Source organism: Nannospalax galili, unplaced genomic scaffold (genome assembly GCF_000622305.1).
Source record: "Nannospalax galili isolate Female #2095 unplaced genomic scaffold, S.galili_v1.0 scaffold178, whole genome shotgun sequence".
Lineage (NCBI taxonomy): Eukaryota > Metazoa > Chordata > Mammalia > Rodentia > Spalacidae > Nannospalax > Nannospalax galili.
Window position 1 is genome coordinate 1,149,252 of NW_008341757.1, and position 17,673 is coordinate 1,166,924.

General features: G+C 43.7%; 1 protein-coding gene across 1 annotated transcript in view; it reads left to right on the forward strand.

Moving 5' to 3' along the window:
- The first annotated feature begins 8,964 nt into the window (after positions 1 to 8,964).
- Arid5b (AT-rich interaction domain 5B) overlaps positions 8,965 to 17,673 on the forward strand; it is a 192,680-nt gene continuing 183,971 nt past the window's right edge. Inside the window, exons 1-2 of the mRNA XM_008837297.3 lie at positions 8,965 to 9,080; positions 9,520 to 9,774. Coding sequence (XP_008835519.1) covers positions 9,060 to 9,080; positions 9,520 to 9,774 — 276 coding nt within the window. The 5' untranslated portion in view covers positions 8,965 to 9,059. The remainder of the gene's footprint in view (positions 9,081 to 9,519; positions 9,775 to 17,673) is intronic.

Here is a 17,673-nt window from a genome sequence, read left to right on the forward strand (position 1 = left end):
ATGCCCAGGGCTATCTTTAGGTACAGAGGGGATTTTAAATAGTTAACAACTAGTTCTTTGCCTCAAAAACATGTGCATTTGTTTGTGTGTGTATGTAAATATATATGTATTTAAATATTTAAATATGCATACAAATGTATATGCTTATTAATAGATATTCAGATAGCTAGATGTGTTTATCTAGATCTAATTATATGCATATGTAATATGTCTATAAGTTTATTGTACATTGTTCTAGTTAGAATGTGAACTGTTCCCCACAGGCTTATGTGTTTCAACATTTGGTCTCCAGCTGGTGATACTTTTGGGAAGATTGCAAGAACCTTTTGGAAGTGAGACCTCCCTAGAGGAAGTGAGTCACTATAGGTGAGCCTTGAGACTTGATAGCCCAGACCCATTTCCTGTCTGTTCCCTACTTCCTGGGGCAGACGCAATGTGATCAGTCGCCTCAGACTCCTGCCACTATGCCTTGACAGCCACGCCTTCCCACTGTGATAAACTGTATCCCTTAAAACTGTAAGCCCTCCCAAAATTAATCAAATCCTTTATCCCTTAAACTGCTTTCTGTCAGACATCTCACAGAAATGTGGGAAGTAGCTAATAGCAGACATTTTACTGATATAGAGGAAGTACAAATTGTAATAAAACATGAGACACTGTTTTATTGTAAGTTACATATGGCCAATTTAATCTCATTGAATCTTTTGTTACTATTTGTTGAACTCTGTATGGACAGTGAGCGCTATAGTGAAGGTTGGTTGATATTTCCATTTCTCCTAAAGAGTGAAACAACAGTGGAAAAATACGGGTGCATCCCAGCATCCCACCCTTTCTTTGAAGACAAAACCAACTTCATTGCTGATATTAAATGATGGCTTTCAAATATTTCCTCAATTTTTGTGAGTCACAAAATAATTGGAAACAGACTTTAATATACTTTTAAGTTTAATCTGGGGATTAGTCAAGGGTCTCCAGAGAAACAGAACCAATAAAGTGTGTGTGTGTGTGTGTGTGTGTGTGTGTGTGTGTGTGTGTGTGTGTGTATAGACTGATTTGTTGAAAGTATTGGTACACATGATTGCTAATAGATACTGAGAAGTTCTGAGATCTGAAACAGGGCACCCAGAAGAGCTGACTTCCAGTCTGAGTCCAAAATCCTGAGAACTGGGGAGGCCAGGGTTTGGGGTTCACTCTGAAGGCCTAAAAAGGCCAAAGTCCCAGGTCCAGCAGTGGGGGGAGGGTGTCCCCTTTCTCAGCCTGCTTGTTCTTCGTATAGGCTTGGGTGAGGCCCATTCATATTAGGGAAGACAACCCTCTTTACTTAGTTTACTGAATGAAATATGAATTTCACCCAGCAGCTTCTTCCCAGACATATGCTGGACAGTGTCTACCACAAGTGTGGGCACCCCCATGGCCCAGTCAACACATAGTCATGACAACCCATCGTCATCGGCCACATTACCTTTCCTCACTTTCACTCACTGAGTTAGTATCCCAATTGTGGTGACAATACTTCGGAGGGGGATTTGAAGGAGGAAAGATATACTGGCACTCATGGTCTTAGGGCTCTCGGTTTTGGTTGTTTCGTCCGGTCTCTCTGGGCCTGATGCTCAAGAGGCCAATCATCAGGGCAGACAGCCTGTAGTTGAACAAAGATTCTTACCTCAAGCTGCAGGAAACATGGAGACCATGAGTGGCTGGGGGCAGAGATGTCATTCAGGCAAGTCCCCAGTGACTTGCCTCACAAACTGGACTCTACCTCCTAAGTCTCTACTGCCTCCCAACATACCATCAATGTAAGACTCCATCTGCGAATTAACCCTTAGATGGAGTCGGAATGCTCATTGTCCAATCACTTTCCACAAGCACCATCAGTGGGCAATGAAGTCAGCCTTTGAGGGACTGTTGAAATTCACACCATGGTTCTTCCTTGAGTCTAACCTATCAACAAGCAGTAACTGACACCTTGGTTTATAATCTTTATTGAGCTGGGCGTGGTGGCCCCTCAGACCTTTAACCCCAGCACTCAGGAGCCAGAGGCAGACTGGCTCTCTGTGAGTTGGAGGCCAGCCTGGTCTGCAGAGTGAATTCCAGGCCAGCTGGGGCTACAGGGAAACCTTGTCTCTGAAAGGCCAAAAAAACAAAAACAAAATCAAAACTTCATTGAGTTCTATGGTGTACATACTGTCTCTCTTGCCTATTTCAAGGCCATGTATGAAACATCAGTGAACGAAGAAGAGCTACTCAGTGGTAAACATGTTATCACACAGTATCGGAAAACAAATAACCACAAAAGTACATATAACAGCAAAGTGCAGTAAAATAGAAAGCAATTGTTTCTGAGTACGCATTACCATTGTTTATTAATACAATTTTTAATTGTGAATTTACATAATTTAAGGTTTAATAATGAATGTGTTTAATAGCTTGCTTGCAAAATTCCTAAAACCATAATAATCAGCTATGGGGGTGCTGGTAGGAACCAGTTCTAGAAGATTCTTAGAAGGGCATTGTGTGAGGCTGGGGAAATGACTTTGTGGGTGAAGGACCTGTTTGCAAACCTGATTATTGGTGTTTAGGCCCCCAGCATCCACGGAAATGCCAGGCAGTCGTGGCAGAAATCCAGGTATTCCAGGAGAAAAGACAGGGAGGGGATCCCTGGGGCCAACTGGCTAGCTAGAATAACCAGAATTGGCAAGCTCCAGGTTCAAGAGAGACCCTGAGTCAATAAATACGGAAGAGTGTGATGGAAGGAGAGACCCAACATCAACTTGGGCCTCCACATCTACACCCACACACCTGTCCCATATACACATGAACATGCATACATGCACACACCATACACACACAGAAATAATAAAATAATAAAAAAGGATGACATTCTGTCAACACCAACAAGACTCACTTGGTCCCAATTTTCTTTGTGGAAAGCCCACCCAGTTTCATTTTGACCAAAACTTATTGAAGGTGAGGATTGAAACAACCGTCTTGATCATTTTTTTCTGAAGGACACAGCTCTCTTTCTGCCCTCGATGAATGGTAGCCTTTACATATTTCAACCTCTAAGAAGTCGTGACATTATTCTAATCTCTGGCATGTCAGAGTAAGAGTGGCTGGCATTCAGCTAACAACCCAGCCCGGGAATCGCTGCACACAGATGACCAATCTGGATAATTCTGCCACAGTTATTTGAGAAACCCTGGCTAAGCCAGAATTAGGGTTTTCGTTTAGTAGAAAATTGTAGCCAGAAAAACAGAGACGCAGAACATTGGTGAAGAATGGTTCCTTGGTTTTCAGTCCAGCAATTTACCTATGGTATCCACCCTGCTTCTAAATAACAAGTTGCTTAATACCTGTCAAGTAATTCCAAGTTGTAAATCATCAAATGCAAGGCATCATTAACATCTATTGGAGACTGCACAGAGAAAATTTTAGTAGGCAATATACAGTCCCCCACTGGGGCCTAGGCTCTATGTCTGTACATTTTATTGTCTAAAAAAACTATATCTAGCCAGGCGTGGTGGCTCACGCCTTTAATCCCAGTACTCAGAGGCAGAGGCAGGCGGATCCTCTGTGAGTTCCAGGCAGCTGGAGCTACAGGGAGACCCTGCCTCAAAAAGACCAAAAAAAGATTTATCGTCCTCTTTTAAAAGGGAAACTCCCTAAAAAAAACAAAAAAAAAAAAAAAAAAAAAAAAACTCTATCTATATTATATATAGATATAATATATACATATATATGCAATCAGGTAAGGCAAGATATTTAGTAACCTCAGATGCTTGGGGACTCTTTTTAGTATGGCCTAAGATAACTGATCCTAGCAATTTCTTTAATATCACACTGGAAATGAATTTGATTGAAGTATTAGTTAATAGGTGGATCAGAACGGAGTGTGAAAACCCCAGAGCCTGTGAGTCACCCCACCCTTTCCGCCTGCTCTCTGAGACGTAATGGTGTGGTAACTCAGAAAAAAAGGAGTTTTCAATTTAGTTAAAAGTCATATATGTACCCCACCCCCGGCAGCCCCACACCCGGTCCTTGCAACTTTTTAAAAAAGAAGTTTGGTATTTGTAGGCTGTCAGTCATAAATGTCAGGGGCATTTAAAGGTGATGGGTATAGTTAAAATTAAGGGGTGTTTGGGTGATTGGGGTGAATAAGGGCTCAAGTTTAATTTACAAACAGATTAGAAAAACAGACCAGGCATTGATAGTGTAACTGGAAATTACTTGGGCACATTATCATGCAGCTTCACTGAGACTATGTGATTAATCGGAGACCCAAGAAGAAAATCAAGATAAAGAAAGCAAGTTTTCAGAGGACCTTGGGGCTTCCTGTGCCCACAAGGACCGTCACGTGACCCTTCTTCAAGGGTACCTTTCTCCAAGTTTCCCGTGTCACTCCTGGTCCCATTCCTAATCCCTGAGCAACCTACTCTACTCTCACCGCGTCCTAGGCTAGCATCCCCACCCCAGCACAGCCCAGGAGACCCACTGCAGCCAGGAACCCCAAATTTAAGGTGTAGCTCAACCTTTGACCACTAGAGGTCTCCTGGAAAGCAATGACCCGTATAACCCTGTTTCTCCTCCTAACCCTAGACTTGCACAGCCGGGCGAACCCTCTCTGCTGGAAGCCGCCTGATGACTGTCGTCATCCTGCCCACCGCTCACCATGGCGCCAGCCTTGCAGGAGGATGGGCAGTACAACGTCTGGCCCGCACACAGGGCTGGTTTTTAAAGTCTCGAGCCCATCCACACACTGCAAGGGTGACCCCCGTGATCCCCACTTCTTGGCTAAGCAAAAGGCGAGAGCGCCCCTAACTAGGGGTTCCCAGGTGGGCAGCGGCGAGGCCCTCTGACTGCAACCCAGCCCAGGACTAGCTAAGGTCCCGGTGTTCAGAGTCACCTGTCCTCAGGTTCCCTCAGCAGACCTGGACCCGCGTTCCCGCAGAGCCCCACTAGTTTCCCAGGGTCCCCCCCACCACACTTTGCCCTGACCAGTGGAAGGACCTTAGGAGATAGAACATTTACTGCCCCTGTTTTCAAGCATGTGGGATTTTTCTAGAAAATTAGTATTGTCTAGCTGTATAAGAAAAGAAAAAAAAGAGGGGGAGGGGAAGGGGGCGCAGCGGGGAAGCCAGAAAGGAAGCGGCCAGGTAGAGCTCCAGGTTTTTATCCAGCAACACGCTCACCAGTGAAAGAAAGCTGCAGTGGCAGATTCGAGCCACAAGCGGTAGTGTGTAGCAATTAGTAGATGAAATGCTGAGTAAAGTCCTAAAACATGAAGTATTATTGCAGCCAAGGTCAAAAATGTTTCACTTGCCTTTTACAATTGGGGGAGGGAGGCCCAGAGGTGCGCAGGGAAACAGGCGTTCTCGAAATGGACGCCTTTTTTCTTCAAACTGCACTTATTATTTTTTTTTTTAATGATCCTGTTTATTATAGTCCAAGCTGCCTAATTATGTCACTGCTGGGTTTGCAGCTAACGTAATCCCCCTGATCCTTTACGGAAGGATTCACAGACACTGCTCCCCCTGAGGCCCAGATAATGATTTTTAAAATTTTTTAAACCATTTAAATAGATAACTTAAGAGAGTTGGGTTGGGAGCTAATAAAACAGCAGGAATAGAAGTGTGGGTGGAGGTTGCTGTGTCTCAGAACAAGAAGGGACCCAGAAATAGTGGTTCATGTAAACATATACCTCCTTCCCCTCCTCCTCCCTTATACACAGTCATTCCCAGCTACAAGTTTTTTTTATAGATAAATAAAGCAGTTGCTTTCATGATTATAACTGTCTTGAATGGATTGTCTTCTTACAACATTCAATCTGTTTATGAGTATTTACTTTACATTAGCCCAGGGACCCTGCACTGCAGGAGTTAGCCTCTATTCCCCTGGGTGCCCGTGTCTCAAGTCTTACATCTGCTCTGTGATTGATGGAGCCTGAATCCACGTTATTACTCTCTCACAAGCAGAAATCAAACAGGCTATTAACTACATTACTTCAAAGAACTGTTTCAATACAATCTCCTTATCTTAATTGAAACTTTCTTTGTATGGATAGTTGCTACACAGATAATTTACAGGTGTCTATCAAACATCACATTAAAGAGCTAAAACAGATTTTTTTGGTGGGGGGGGGCACTCCACTATTGTGATCTGTGATTTTAAAAGCCTTTCTTAGTATTGGATAGAGGTTTGACTTAGTAGATTTATTATATCCATGAGAGTGGGGCTCATGGTGATGTGGAAAGAGGGGAGAGATCCACGTTTGAGATTTAGCGTTGATCTGATAATAAAAGTGCAGATATTCTGAAATATTCAGAGCTAGGTCTCACAAACTCTATCAGAGAAATTAAACAATGTGTAGTCTAGGACAGTGCCTATCTTCAAACACAGAATTAGGGTTTCTAATTAGGTGAAGTCAGTTATAGACACTTAAAGACAGCATCAAAGACAGCCCAAGTTGCTCAAATTCTGTGAGGAACTGTCTATTTTTAAGAACAAGCTTTAATACACAATTGAGGGATGCCCTCAGGCACTGTGTTGAGGTTCCCTGCATAAATGCTGCGCCTTGGTCAGGCAGGAAACTGACTCATGGCTGATCTTAAAGATCTTGTCAAAATACTGCAACTCAAGTTTTTTAATATACCATTTCTTGAAATGAATGTATATATTTACACTAACAGGACAGAGACTAATAGGAGCCTGAGGCATACCTCATGAATATTTTTAAAAATATGTAAAATGCCCTTCAGTCAAGTCCATTCATATGTTAAAAATGAACAAAATGGGTTATTCTAATCAAACGTCTGCAGTGTGCATCATAAAGTTAAAAAGAGGAGAGTGAGAGAGCTGTAATTTCTCTCTGTAACCCATGTTTATGAAATAGGAAGATCAGATGAAATTTCAGAGAAGATAATTAAAGAGTGATGTACAAGTCATAATTTGGCTAATGCAAAAGATGGAAGACTGTACATGGGTACACTGTCCTCCATGGTGCAGTTAGGATATTACTTTAAATTATTAAAATAGTTTTTCGACAGCTTCCAGAATCCGGGCTTTTTGGCCTGGGTTTTTATTACTTATTGTAATTGGAAGATCTGCCATTTTCTTTCGTTTATCTCTGTGTGTATAGAAATGAGATAGATCTTGCCTTTTTATTGCTTCCCCATGTTCTGAATTAAAAATGTGGTTTAGATAATGTTAAGTGCCCTAATTCTTACCGCAGCGGACGCAGACGTTATGGGGGGTGGGAGCTTAACACACACACACACACACACACACACACACACAGAGGGGTCTTTCCACCTCCAGTCACCAAAGACAAGGTGTTTGTGCTCTACCGAGTGTATTAACTTCAGTCATGTGAATATAATTTTCATTAAAGTAATCCTGTCTCAACTGGATGCTGCGAGCAGAGGTGAAACGTTGCGAAAGCGTTAAAAATAGCTTGCTAGTAATTTCAACATCCTGTAATTTTATCGCAGATCAAGTTTCAACTGTCATGCTACACAGACCTTATTCCCCATATAGTACATGTTTACTTTTTTAGCCTGCCAGACCCACTTTGAAAAGATTGGTGCCAATATAATAAAATCGCTGGAGGGAGGGGGTGCGGGAAGGAGTGGGAGGACAGCCGGGAAGGGGTGGGGGAAGCGAGTACACCATTTTACATCAACACTGCGAAAATGCAAGCGAGCCGGGCGGAGGACCAGCAGCTGGGTCGGAGCTAGCAGGGCTTTGCAGTCCCTGCCTGTTCCTTGTTCGCTCTTAAGTTTCTCTGTGTTTGCATAATAGCCGTGCATGCAAACCTCTCAATGCTCCAGGGCTCGAGAACAATAAATACACACATTAAAAACCTTTATTGTTTTATGATGTGTGCCCCCTCCCCCGTTTCCAACAGCTTAATTTCTGTTGGTATTTAACTAGTTTGCAAATGGATTTTTTTTTTTCAGTTTCGAACTATAATCTAGGAAGCTACCCTCCCTTTTTTGAGGGGAGGGTGTTGGGGGGGGGTAAGAGTCGGTATATTATTCCTGTAGCGCCGGGTTATATAAACAACATTATCATCTGAGAGAGCCCTTGGCGTCCATCAGCATTATAAACACGTACGACTGTATATACTTCAAAATTAAAGAATGCACACGCAGAACCCGGAGCCCGAATTCATATTCCGAGCAGACTCGCGGCTCGCATGTATTGATTTATCATGCATCGCTCATTGTCCCTCTCCCTAAATGCAATCGCTGTCCGTTCAATATTGTTGCAAAATCACGAGACGTGTGTGCACCGCTCACTTGCCTTTCTGTTCTTCCTTTTTTTTGCTGAATTTTTTTTTGCAAAGCTAACAAATGCATTAATATTTATATGTTTATATAATCGATAACCCACTTTCCCCTTCCATGTAAATAGGCGTCAGAAGATAATTTAACAGATTAGTTCTCGAAAACATGGCAGTGAGGAAGCGTAATTTAACTATCAAACAAATCTACATGTCTAATAACAGCAAATCTGCTAAGGAGCATTAGAAACAGGAGCAGCGCCCCGGAATCTCTGCAGGAAATGTTCTTTATATTAGACATATACAAGCAGGTCCTGTCAGATGCACAACGCAGATCGCGAGCCTTGGTCCCCTCCAAAAAATCTCATCTGACGCTGTTCGTAGTTAGAACCCACTCGGAAGAGAAAGATGCCCTCGTAACACGGTTTTAGGCTGGATTTTATTTTTTAAACATCTTCCTGTCTGGGTTTTGCCTTGATCCATTCTCTCCCCGCAGAGATCCGACCCATCCTTTCTCCCGATTTCGAATTTGATCAACCCATCTTTGGCAGGAAACCCACATCGTTTTGATAGGAGCTGAAAATTGAGTCGTCGGAGAAATATTAGGACATATTTTCAATCATTTTGGTGCGGAGGGGGAGGCGAGGGCTGAGTTTTATATTGAGACATCACGCGGGCGGCGGGCAGAGAATGCTTTCCCCTGCCAGGACCTGATGCAATCCATTCAAGCCAACAAGTTTGGAGAGAATGTTGAGTTCAATCAATTCAGAACGTCGAGATGGAGCCCAACTCACTCCAGGTATTTTGCTCTCCTCCGCTCCTGCGAGCCCGGCGCCCCTCGGTACCCCCCAGCCCCCCAGCTCACCCATACCTCTGCACCCCCAGACCCCCCCACAAACTTTTCACCAAACTTTTACCCTCTGCATCCCCCCCCCAAATCATTTTTATTGTTTAGAAAAAAAAATCCCCTGAGCTGATCATACCTACATAATGTAATTTTACCGCCTCGGATGGGGAGCTGGGGAAGGGTGGCTGTGGGGGTCGGGGGGGGGCTTTTTTAAGGGAGGGAGAAAATTTGTGGGTTCTATAAATCTTTTTTTCACCCAGCGTTGTATCTGTGGGCTCGCCTGTGTCAAGAGTGTGGATGTCTGTATGTGACTGTCTGGGAATAGATATTTGTGTGTGATGGCTACATTATTTACTTGGTGGTTTTTTTCCCTCTCTCTCTCCCCCTGCAGTGGGTCGGCTCACCGTGTGGCTTGCACGGACCTTACATTTTCTACAAGGCTTTTCAATTCCACCTTGAAGGCAAACCAAGAATCTTGTCCCTTGGCGACTTTTTCTTTGTAAGATGTACGCCAAAGGATCCGATTTGCATAGCGGAGCTCCAGCTGTTGTGGGAAGAAAGGACCAGCCGGCAACTTCTATCCAGCTCCAAACTTTATTTCCTCCCCGAAGACACTCCCCAGGGCAGAAATAGCGACCATGGCGAGGTGGTAAACCTATCTCTCTCTTCCTTCGTTCTTTATTATCCCCCCCCCCCTCCAGTAATGCGTATTATAAGGCTAGGTTGAAAATACAGTATTCACTTCTGCGGGCGAGCTGAATCCACTCGTTTTTTAAAGGGGTAGCGCCACTAACTGGGGCTGGAGTATTTTACCATTGTCAGAGTTTGGCTGTCAGCTCTACAAAGAGGATCCAACTGCTGATTTTAGTCAAGATCAAATAACTTGTTCAAGAAGGGTTTTGTTCTAGTGTGTGTGTGTGTGTGTGTGTGTGTGTGTGTGTGTGTGGTGTGTTTTGTGTGTTCTGCTACGGTCCCTTGAATATTGACTATCAAGCTTTTAATAGATATGTATATATGTATTTTTTGCTTTAAAAAATTTTTTTGCCTCCATGCCTGGGCCCTGGGCCGGGTGAATTTCTTTCGGTGGGTTTCGATATTGTTCGCGTTTTTTTTTTTTTTTTTTTAAGTATTTGATATGTTTAAGAGGGCGGAAATTACGAAACGGAGGCAGAATGAGATCAAAAGAGATTGAGTTGGCAAAGGCGTGTTGACTAAAGTGATAAATGACAGGTACTGGATAATACATTCAAATAACTCGCACATCTGCCCGGGCAGATTTCAAAGCGGTCGTGTAACCGGCACAAACACGTTAAGCATTAACAACTATCTCGCCCACTCCCCCTCCCTCCCCGAGCCATTTGATGTTCTAATTTTCAATGACTCCACGCAAAGTGGACGTCTTCCAGCCGTGTCGCGGGTGCGGGACTAGGTGCGGGTGCTGGCGGGGCCAGCTCTGCGGCGCGGTGCCGGGTGGCGCGCGGAGCCGGGAGCCACCGCCTCCCGCTCGGTTCCAGGCGGCCTCCCGCACCGTTCCAGGCGGCCGTGGGGGCGCTCGCGGCTCTCGGGGAGGGTCGGAGGTCCAACCAGCCGCCTGCCCCCTGCCGCCCGCCGCCTCCCGGGGTCTGCCGCCGCAGGGGTAGCGGGGCGCGGTCCCCACCCCCGGGACGCGTTCCGGGGACTGTGCGCCCTGGGCGCGGTGGGGAGGGAGGGCGCACGGCCCCCAGGCCGGGCTTTGTGTCGCCCGAGGCCGCGTGCGGGGGGATCAGGCTGGGGCTATGGAGGGCGGCCGGCTCGGTGCCAGGCTAGAGAGCTTTCGAGGTAGGTCTGGGACTGGTTTTGTTGTCCAAGGAACGGTTCGGTGCCGAACTCCTGGGGGCCCCCGAGCCGCCGGCCCCGGCAGACATTCCTGGAGCTGGTGGAGTTGGTTGCACTTTTGGCCTCGCCAGCTCACTCCCTCTCCCCAGATCGAATTACCCATCAGTGGTCCACGCGGGTTAATTACGCGAGTTGGTCAGAACCTTGGCCCAGCTTTTCGGAAATAAGCTCCGCCTCCTGCCCGCACACACCCCTCCCCAGCCCTCCCCGGACAGCAGGGGGTGGCTAAACCTTCCCCTGTCCCTACGTCCGCCCGCGGTCTCACAAAGGTGTGGTTTGAACCCCGAGTGGGACCCCCGCAGCCCACCAACAGGTTGAGCTCTTCCCCTGACTGAGGTCTGGCCCAGCCCCCTCCCCCGACCCAACTTTCCTGCACAGCTGTCTTCCTCCCCTCCCCCTTCCTGATTTCTTATTATTTGCTTTTCAAATTTATTACTTCAACATGGCCTGTGATCTGGAAAAGGGAAGGATTAAATATCCAGAAAAGAGCTGGTGCCTAACAGACTTCGGACTAAACCCAGGAGGAAATTATTCAGTGTTTTATGGGCTATTTGTGGTCACTCTTTTTTTTTTTTTTAATTGAAATTGGAATTTATTTTAAGACCCAGAGTTGACCCCACTGGGCCCTGTTTAATTTCTGTTCATGTAATTAAATAGTGAATTTTGATTTAAGAATAAAAGCATTGAAAGATTCCATCTGTCAGGACTGTTGACAGTGAATAGATATATTTTTAAATACACGATCTCTTTTTAATTGTTCCTTATGGGGAGTTGTAATGATCGGCACTTTTCGTCACAGCTGTAGGAGCCATACCTCAGAAAATTAATCTTGCCATTTAAAAGTAAACTCTAGGGGGTTTGTGAGAAGAGGACGGCTCTATTTATAATCCTCAGCTGCATATACATCGTCTAATATTATGCATGATTTGTTTTTTAATGCTAACACGGCTGGTAATTAGCTGTATGATTATACTTGTATATTTCATTAGGACTTTGGCTGATGTCATTGTGAACTATTCAGCCATATTAAAACAATTTTCAATTGAGATAATGACACGCCTCAAAATTATGCAAATACAAGCTGCATTGTGCAAAATAATTATGACAAATGGAAAGCAGGTAGAAAGTTTCCTAGTGCAGGATCGGTTTTCCACCCCGGTGATGTCATTTCCCCCCTGGCCTAAGTCATTCGTTAACAGAATAAGCAGCGGCGGGCTCCAGGAAGGGGGGGGGCGGGATCCAGAGATCCAGAGACCAGCATTTACTGCAGGCGCCTAGAGGGGGCAACAGGGCCTCTCATTAAGAAATTTGCTTTATTTTCACTTCATTAACTTGTTTATATACATTGAAATGATTTTTATTATTGATTTTAAATAGTTTTGAAAGCTGCCTGTGCCGTGGGTAACTGCAGGGGAAAGATTTCTTGGTGACATACCCCAATTCTTGGAGAAAATATTCAAACACATTAAATCAGCCAGTCTAGTTTATTTTAAGTAACCAAATGGAGGTTAATAATTTCTTGATTGAGCTGACATCAGCATCCATCTCAAAAGGACAGACAGGACTTGGTATGCTTTTTTTGGTTGAAAAGAATCATTCTGCCTTTTTCTGGTTTCTTGAAATGTGAAGACGTCAGTTCTAAAAGCAGGAAAATGATCATTGTGGGAGTTTAGAAACAGCGTCCCTGTGTGGTTAGCTGTGATTTGCAGATAATTTTTTTAAAGAATATTTCCTCATTGATCCTTGCCATCGCTGTGGGAGGTTGGGTGAGGCGGGACTGTGTCTGCCCACCTAATAGATGGGGAAAGAGAGCTAGGAAAGTCATAAGGTCTGTCAAAAGTCAGCCAGGGATCGCTCAGCCCTTCCTAAACTTTAAGCTTGCCTCCTCCAATGAAAGCTACTCTTGAAACCAGAGAATGCACGATAGTAGATTCTAGAAGTGTGTACTAACATGGGTAGTCCTGGTTCACTTAAAAACTGAAACTAGTCTATCAGCTCTGTCAAAGGTCTCCAGATATTTTGTTTGAAAAAAAGTCTTATTTGATGAAGCTCGGCAGCTCCTAACAACTGCTATGTAGCATTATAGTTTCAGTTATTAATAACTATTAGCTATTTATCAGTTTTAATGAAGATGGTGGTGCTGGAGAAATGGCTCAGTGGTTAAGAGCATGTACTGCTCTTCCAGAGGACCCAAGTTCGATTCCTAGCACCGACATCAGTCAACTCAGTGAGCTCACAAACACCTGTAATCCCAGTTCCAGGGGATCTGGTGCCTCTGGTCTCTGCCAGTACCTGGTACTTATGTGCACACATCACACACAAACATACACATATACACAATTAAAATAAAATAAATCCTTAAAAAACAAACCAAGAGAGGATGGTGAAGTGTGCATGTATTCAGTAACTAGCACTGGGGAAAACATTCCAAAAAGAGGCACATTTGGGGCTAGGGAGATGGCTCAGTGGATAAAACATTTGCTGTACAAGTATGAGGATCCAAGTTCTAATCCCCAGAACCCCTGTAAGGGTGGGCATAGTAATATACATCTGTCATCCCAGTGCTTCTATAGTGGGATAGTATACAGCAGAGAACAAGAAAAGAGAGAACCTGTCTCAAACAAGGTGCAGAGTAAGGACTGACACCTGAGTTGTCTTCTGACCTCCACAGGCATGCTGTGACACAAGTGCCCCCCCCCGCATATACAGTACACACACATCATACGCATACATTATATACACACAAAGAAATAAAAAAGAGGCACATTTTGATTTGGCAACTTACTATTAGTTTGACCTTGAATAATTGTAAGTACCCTTAGCCTCAGTTTCTTCTCCAACAAAATGGGAATCAAAATGAATGACTGAATTACTGTGAAGATGAAGAGACAGTGTGTAGGTAAAAAGTGCTTTATATACTGCAAAGTGCTTAACAAATAGGAAGGAGCTGTGGTCTTTGTTGTAGGTAATTTTACTTTCCTAAACAACAAAGCATAGTAACTTTTGTATTTACGTGGAGGCCCTTGAACCTCACCACCATGTTGTTTCAAGTTACCAGGAAAATGAGAGACAGAAACTTGTGCAAGGACTTAAATGCCTTTAGTAATCACCCACAATTGTCCCATGTGGCCAGTAGCTCTTCAGAGAGGACAGTGGCAAAGTAGATGGGTAATTGGTTCTGCTACTGGCTAACTTCTGATCATATTCATTTTCAAATTGCCAAGTCTTAATCTATTGGCGGTACAGCCTCTGAGAGTACGAGTATGTGCACGCTTGGGTTTCAGCCTGACCAGCCGGAGGCTTGGGGTTTGCATAAAGGTTTGCTGATGGCCTGGAACTAGGGATGAGGATGGCTGATGATGTCAGAGAGTCAAGACCAAGCATGCCTGGGTGTTTCAGATTCTTGCATTCAGAATTTCTTACACTATTTAGTTGTTGCCATCCAACCTAAACCATCAGTAACGATCTGGTTAAAAATTGTTTCAAAGACAGATATTCTTGGGCCCCTATGGAAAGAACTTAGATTGCTGGAGTTGGGTCAGGAATTCTGAATTGTAAATATTTTAAACAGTCTCATGCTAGAAATATAATCCTGGGCAGTTTCTGAAGCATTCTGTGTCTCAGTATTTTCATCTGTAAAATGGAAATTTACTTCTAGGAATGTTTTAAGCATGAAATGAGCTTCTATGTGAGAAGTGCAAACAACCCAAGTGGATACACAGTAAATATTTCAGTAATGTTATCATCATTAATATTACTGTTCTCCAGTACTTGGAAGGCAGAGGTAGGCAGATCTCTGTGAGATCAAGGCCAGCCTGGTTTGCATAGTAAATTCTAGGCCAGCTCTGGCTGCAGGGAGATGCCCTGTCAAACTCCTCCTTCCCTGCCATTAAAAAAAAAAATGCTGTTCTCATTGAAATTTGAAGCCATAACTGGGGGCCTTCCTGGAAAGCTGTCCCCCCTGTTCCTTTGCTAGAATCCATGGCCATCCTGGCCCCAGCTGTCTTTCCTCTGCATGTTGGGTTGGGCTATGTCATCAGAAGACTTCTTAAGAATTTACATTTTGCTACTGAAAAATGTTGCCAACTGGACCAGCAGGATTTTTCAAAAGATTAACTGATTTGATCCTATCTGGGATTAGACAGACTCATTCTGGAATCCAGAGGATTCTGGTCTGGACTTGTTCTCTCTTTCTTTCCTCCCTCTCTCTCTCTTTTCTTTCTCTTTTCCCTTCTTTTCTTTGCATAGCCCCACAGTCTCGGTCTGTATCCATAAACTGATTTTTCAAAGACTTCTAAGACTTGTTAACTGATTTCACTGTTCTTGAATGATAGTTAACGCTCCTGAACCTCATTTTCATCAATGGATTTGATGATATAGACTCTACTGAGAGAATTACCACTAATGATTAAGAATAGAAAGGTCCAACACCCAGCATAGGACCTATGAGAACTCAGGAACATCTCTAACCCTCTTAGAACAAAGATAAAACTAAAGCATTCCATGGAGACCACTCACTGGACTGTGATAAAGGCCAGTCAGTCAACAGAAATCAGAGGGCCAAATCTTGCCTGGTGATTTTTTTTTAAAAGAAATGTATTTTTATCATTATCATTTTAATGTATATGAGTTTTTTGCCTGCATATCTGTAAGTGCACCATGTGCATGCAATGCCCACAGAGGCCAGAAGAGGAAGGTTGGATCCCTTGGAATTGGAGTTACAGATGGTTGTTAACTGACATTTGGATGCTGGGAACCAAACCCAGGTCCTCTGCAAGAACAGCCAGTGCTCTTAAGTGCTAAGCCATCTCTCTAGGCCCCTGGTGTTATTTTGTAAATATAGTTTTTTTTAAAATGAGCCAAACTCATTTATTTACATATTTTCTGAAACTTTTAAATTAGAACCTCCAAGCTAGTAGTTCTTATGTTTACTGTGTGACCAATAAAGTAGAAATATGTGTTGTCAGTCCTGCCCCTTCATAGAAAAAAACTTGCTGACCTCTGCCTCATAGGCCGATCTCAAAGACAGTCCTTAAAAGTGCTTGTATTTCTGTCCTTCAGTGCTGGGATTTGAACTGAGGACCTCACACATACATCCTCAGACCCTATTCCTCTTTCTTACTTGGTTTGGAACAAGATCTCATGAGAAATAATTTAATATTGATATTACGTTATTAGCATTTTATACACAAAACTGTTTTTTATTAGTATTTTTATTTTATTTTACGTGTATATGTGTATTGCCTGCATGTAGGTAAGTGTACCCATGTCATGCAATGTCTGTGGAGGACAGAAGAGGCCGTCGGATCCCCTGGGACTGGAGTTATGGATGGTTGTTTGCTGCTATGTGGGTGCTGGCATTCGAACCTGGGTCTTCTTCAAGAACAGCCAGTGTTCTTAACCACTGAGCCATCTCTCCAGCCCCAGCACACAAAACTGTTTTAATATTGAGTCTAGGACATTAAATTTTGTGAATATGTAAATTCATATTGAAGTGTATTTGGAATGGCTAAGATCCAAACTCCAGGCAATATTGCTATTATCTATCTCGAGTTTATCAAAAACTGCTTGTTGAGTGCTCACCATGTGCGAGGTCAAGGGATGGGTGCGAAACACTTGACGTTTTAGTTCTTTTCCTCAAGCAGTTGATTGATCTTAATAAAGAGATCATCAGGTTTAAAGACAACTGAAGATGCTTTTAACACGGGTACACTGTGTTAGTAACACGTGTGGTATGTGTTCAAAGGAAGGCATGCAATTAGCATGTTTAGATGGGAAAATGTTAAATTTCTCAGATATCAATTAAAGACTTAGTATGCCCTGATGTGAAGGGCATACTAGGATATTATATTTTGTGAATAAGTAAAATCCATATTGAAGTGTATTTGGAATGGTTAGATGCCATAAAGTGTGAAGGGGAAGGGCTCCTTTGGGAAGCTCACAGGTACCTAGGCCCATTGGCGGACAAGGGCTACAGAAAAGCCATCAGACTTTCCAGCTGTGGCTCTAGGTTCATGTTGGTATGAGCTAAGGTCACACTATGTGACTTTACATGATCTTTCTGGAAAGAAGAAGTCGTTGTCTTCATATCTGAATTCTCACTCACTGGACACACGTTTTCAGAACACCTTCAGTGGGCCAGAATCTGTTCGAATCCGGGGGACTCAGTATGACCAATCAGACAAGAATTCCTGCAGTCAGGAACTGTGGACCTTGCATGTCCTTGGTGTATGCTGGGGCTTCTTCCCTTCGCAGATAATATCGTCAGAGTTCTCCTCCTTGTAGTTTGTTGAGTTCTCTTCCTTTACCTGGCTGTTGGTCACCTGTGCATCCTTCCATGGTATTCAGCACCATTCAGTGCATGCAGAATGACTAAGAGATGTAATTAAAAGATGTTTGGGGGGCTGGAGAGATGCTCAGAGGTTAAGACCACTTACCATTCTTTCAGAGGACCCAAGTTCAATTCCCAGCAAGCTATGTAGGCAACTCACAGCTACCTGTAACTCCAACTGCAGGGGACCCAACATCCTCTTCTGGCCTCTGTAGGCGCTGAACTCACACATGCCCAGTTCCCCTTGCACACACACATATATAATTTTTAAGCTTGGGTTTTTTTTTAAAAAAATAAATTTGTAAAATACCTATGTTCTATAACCTGCCTTCATTCAGC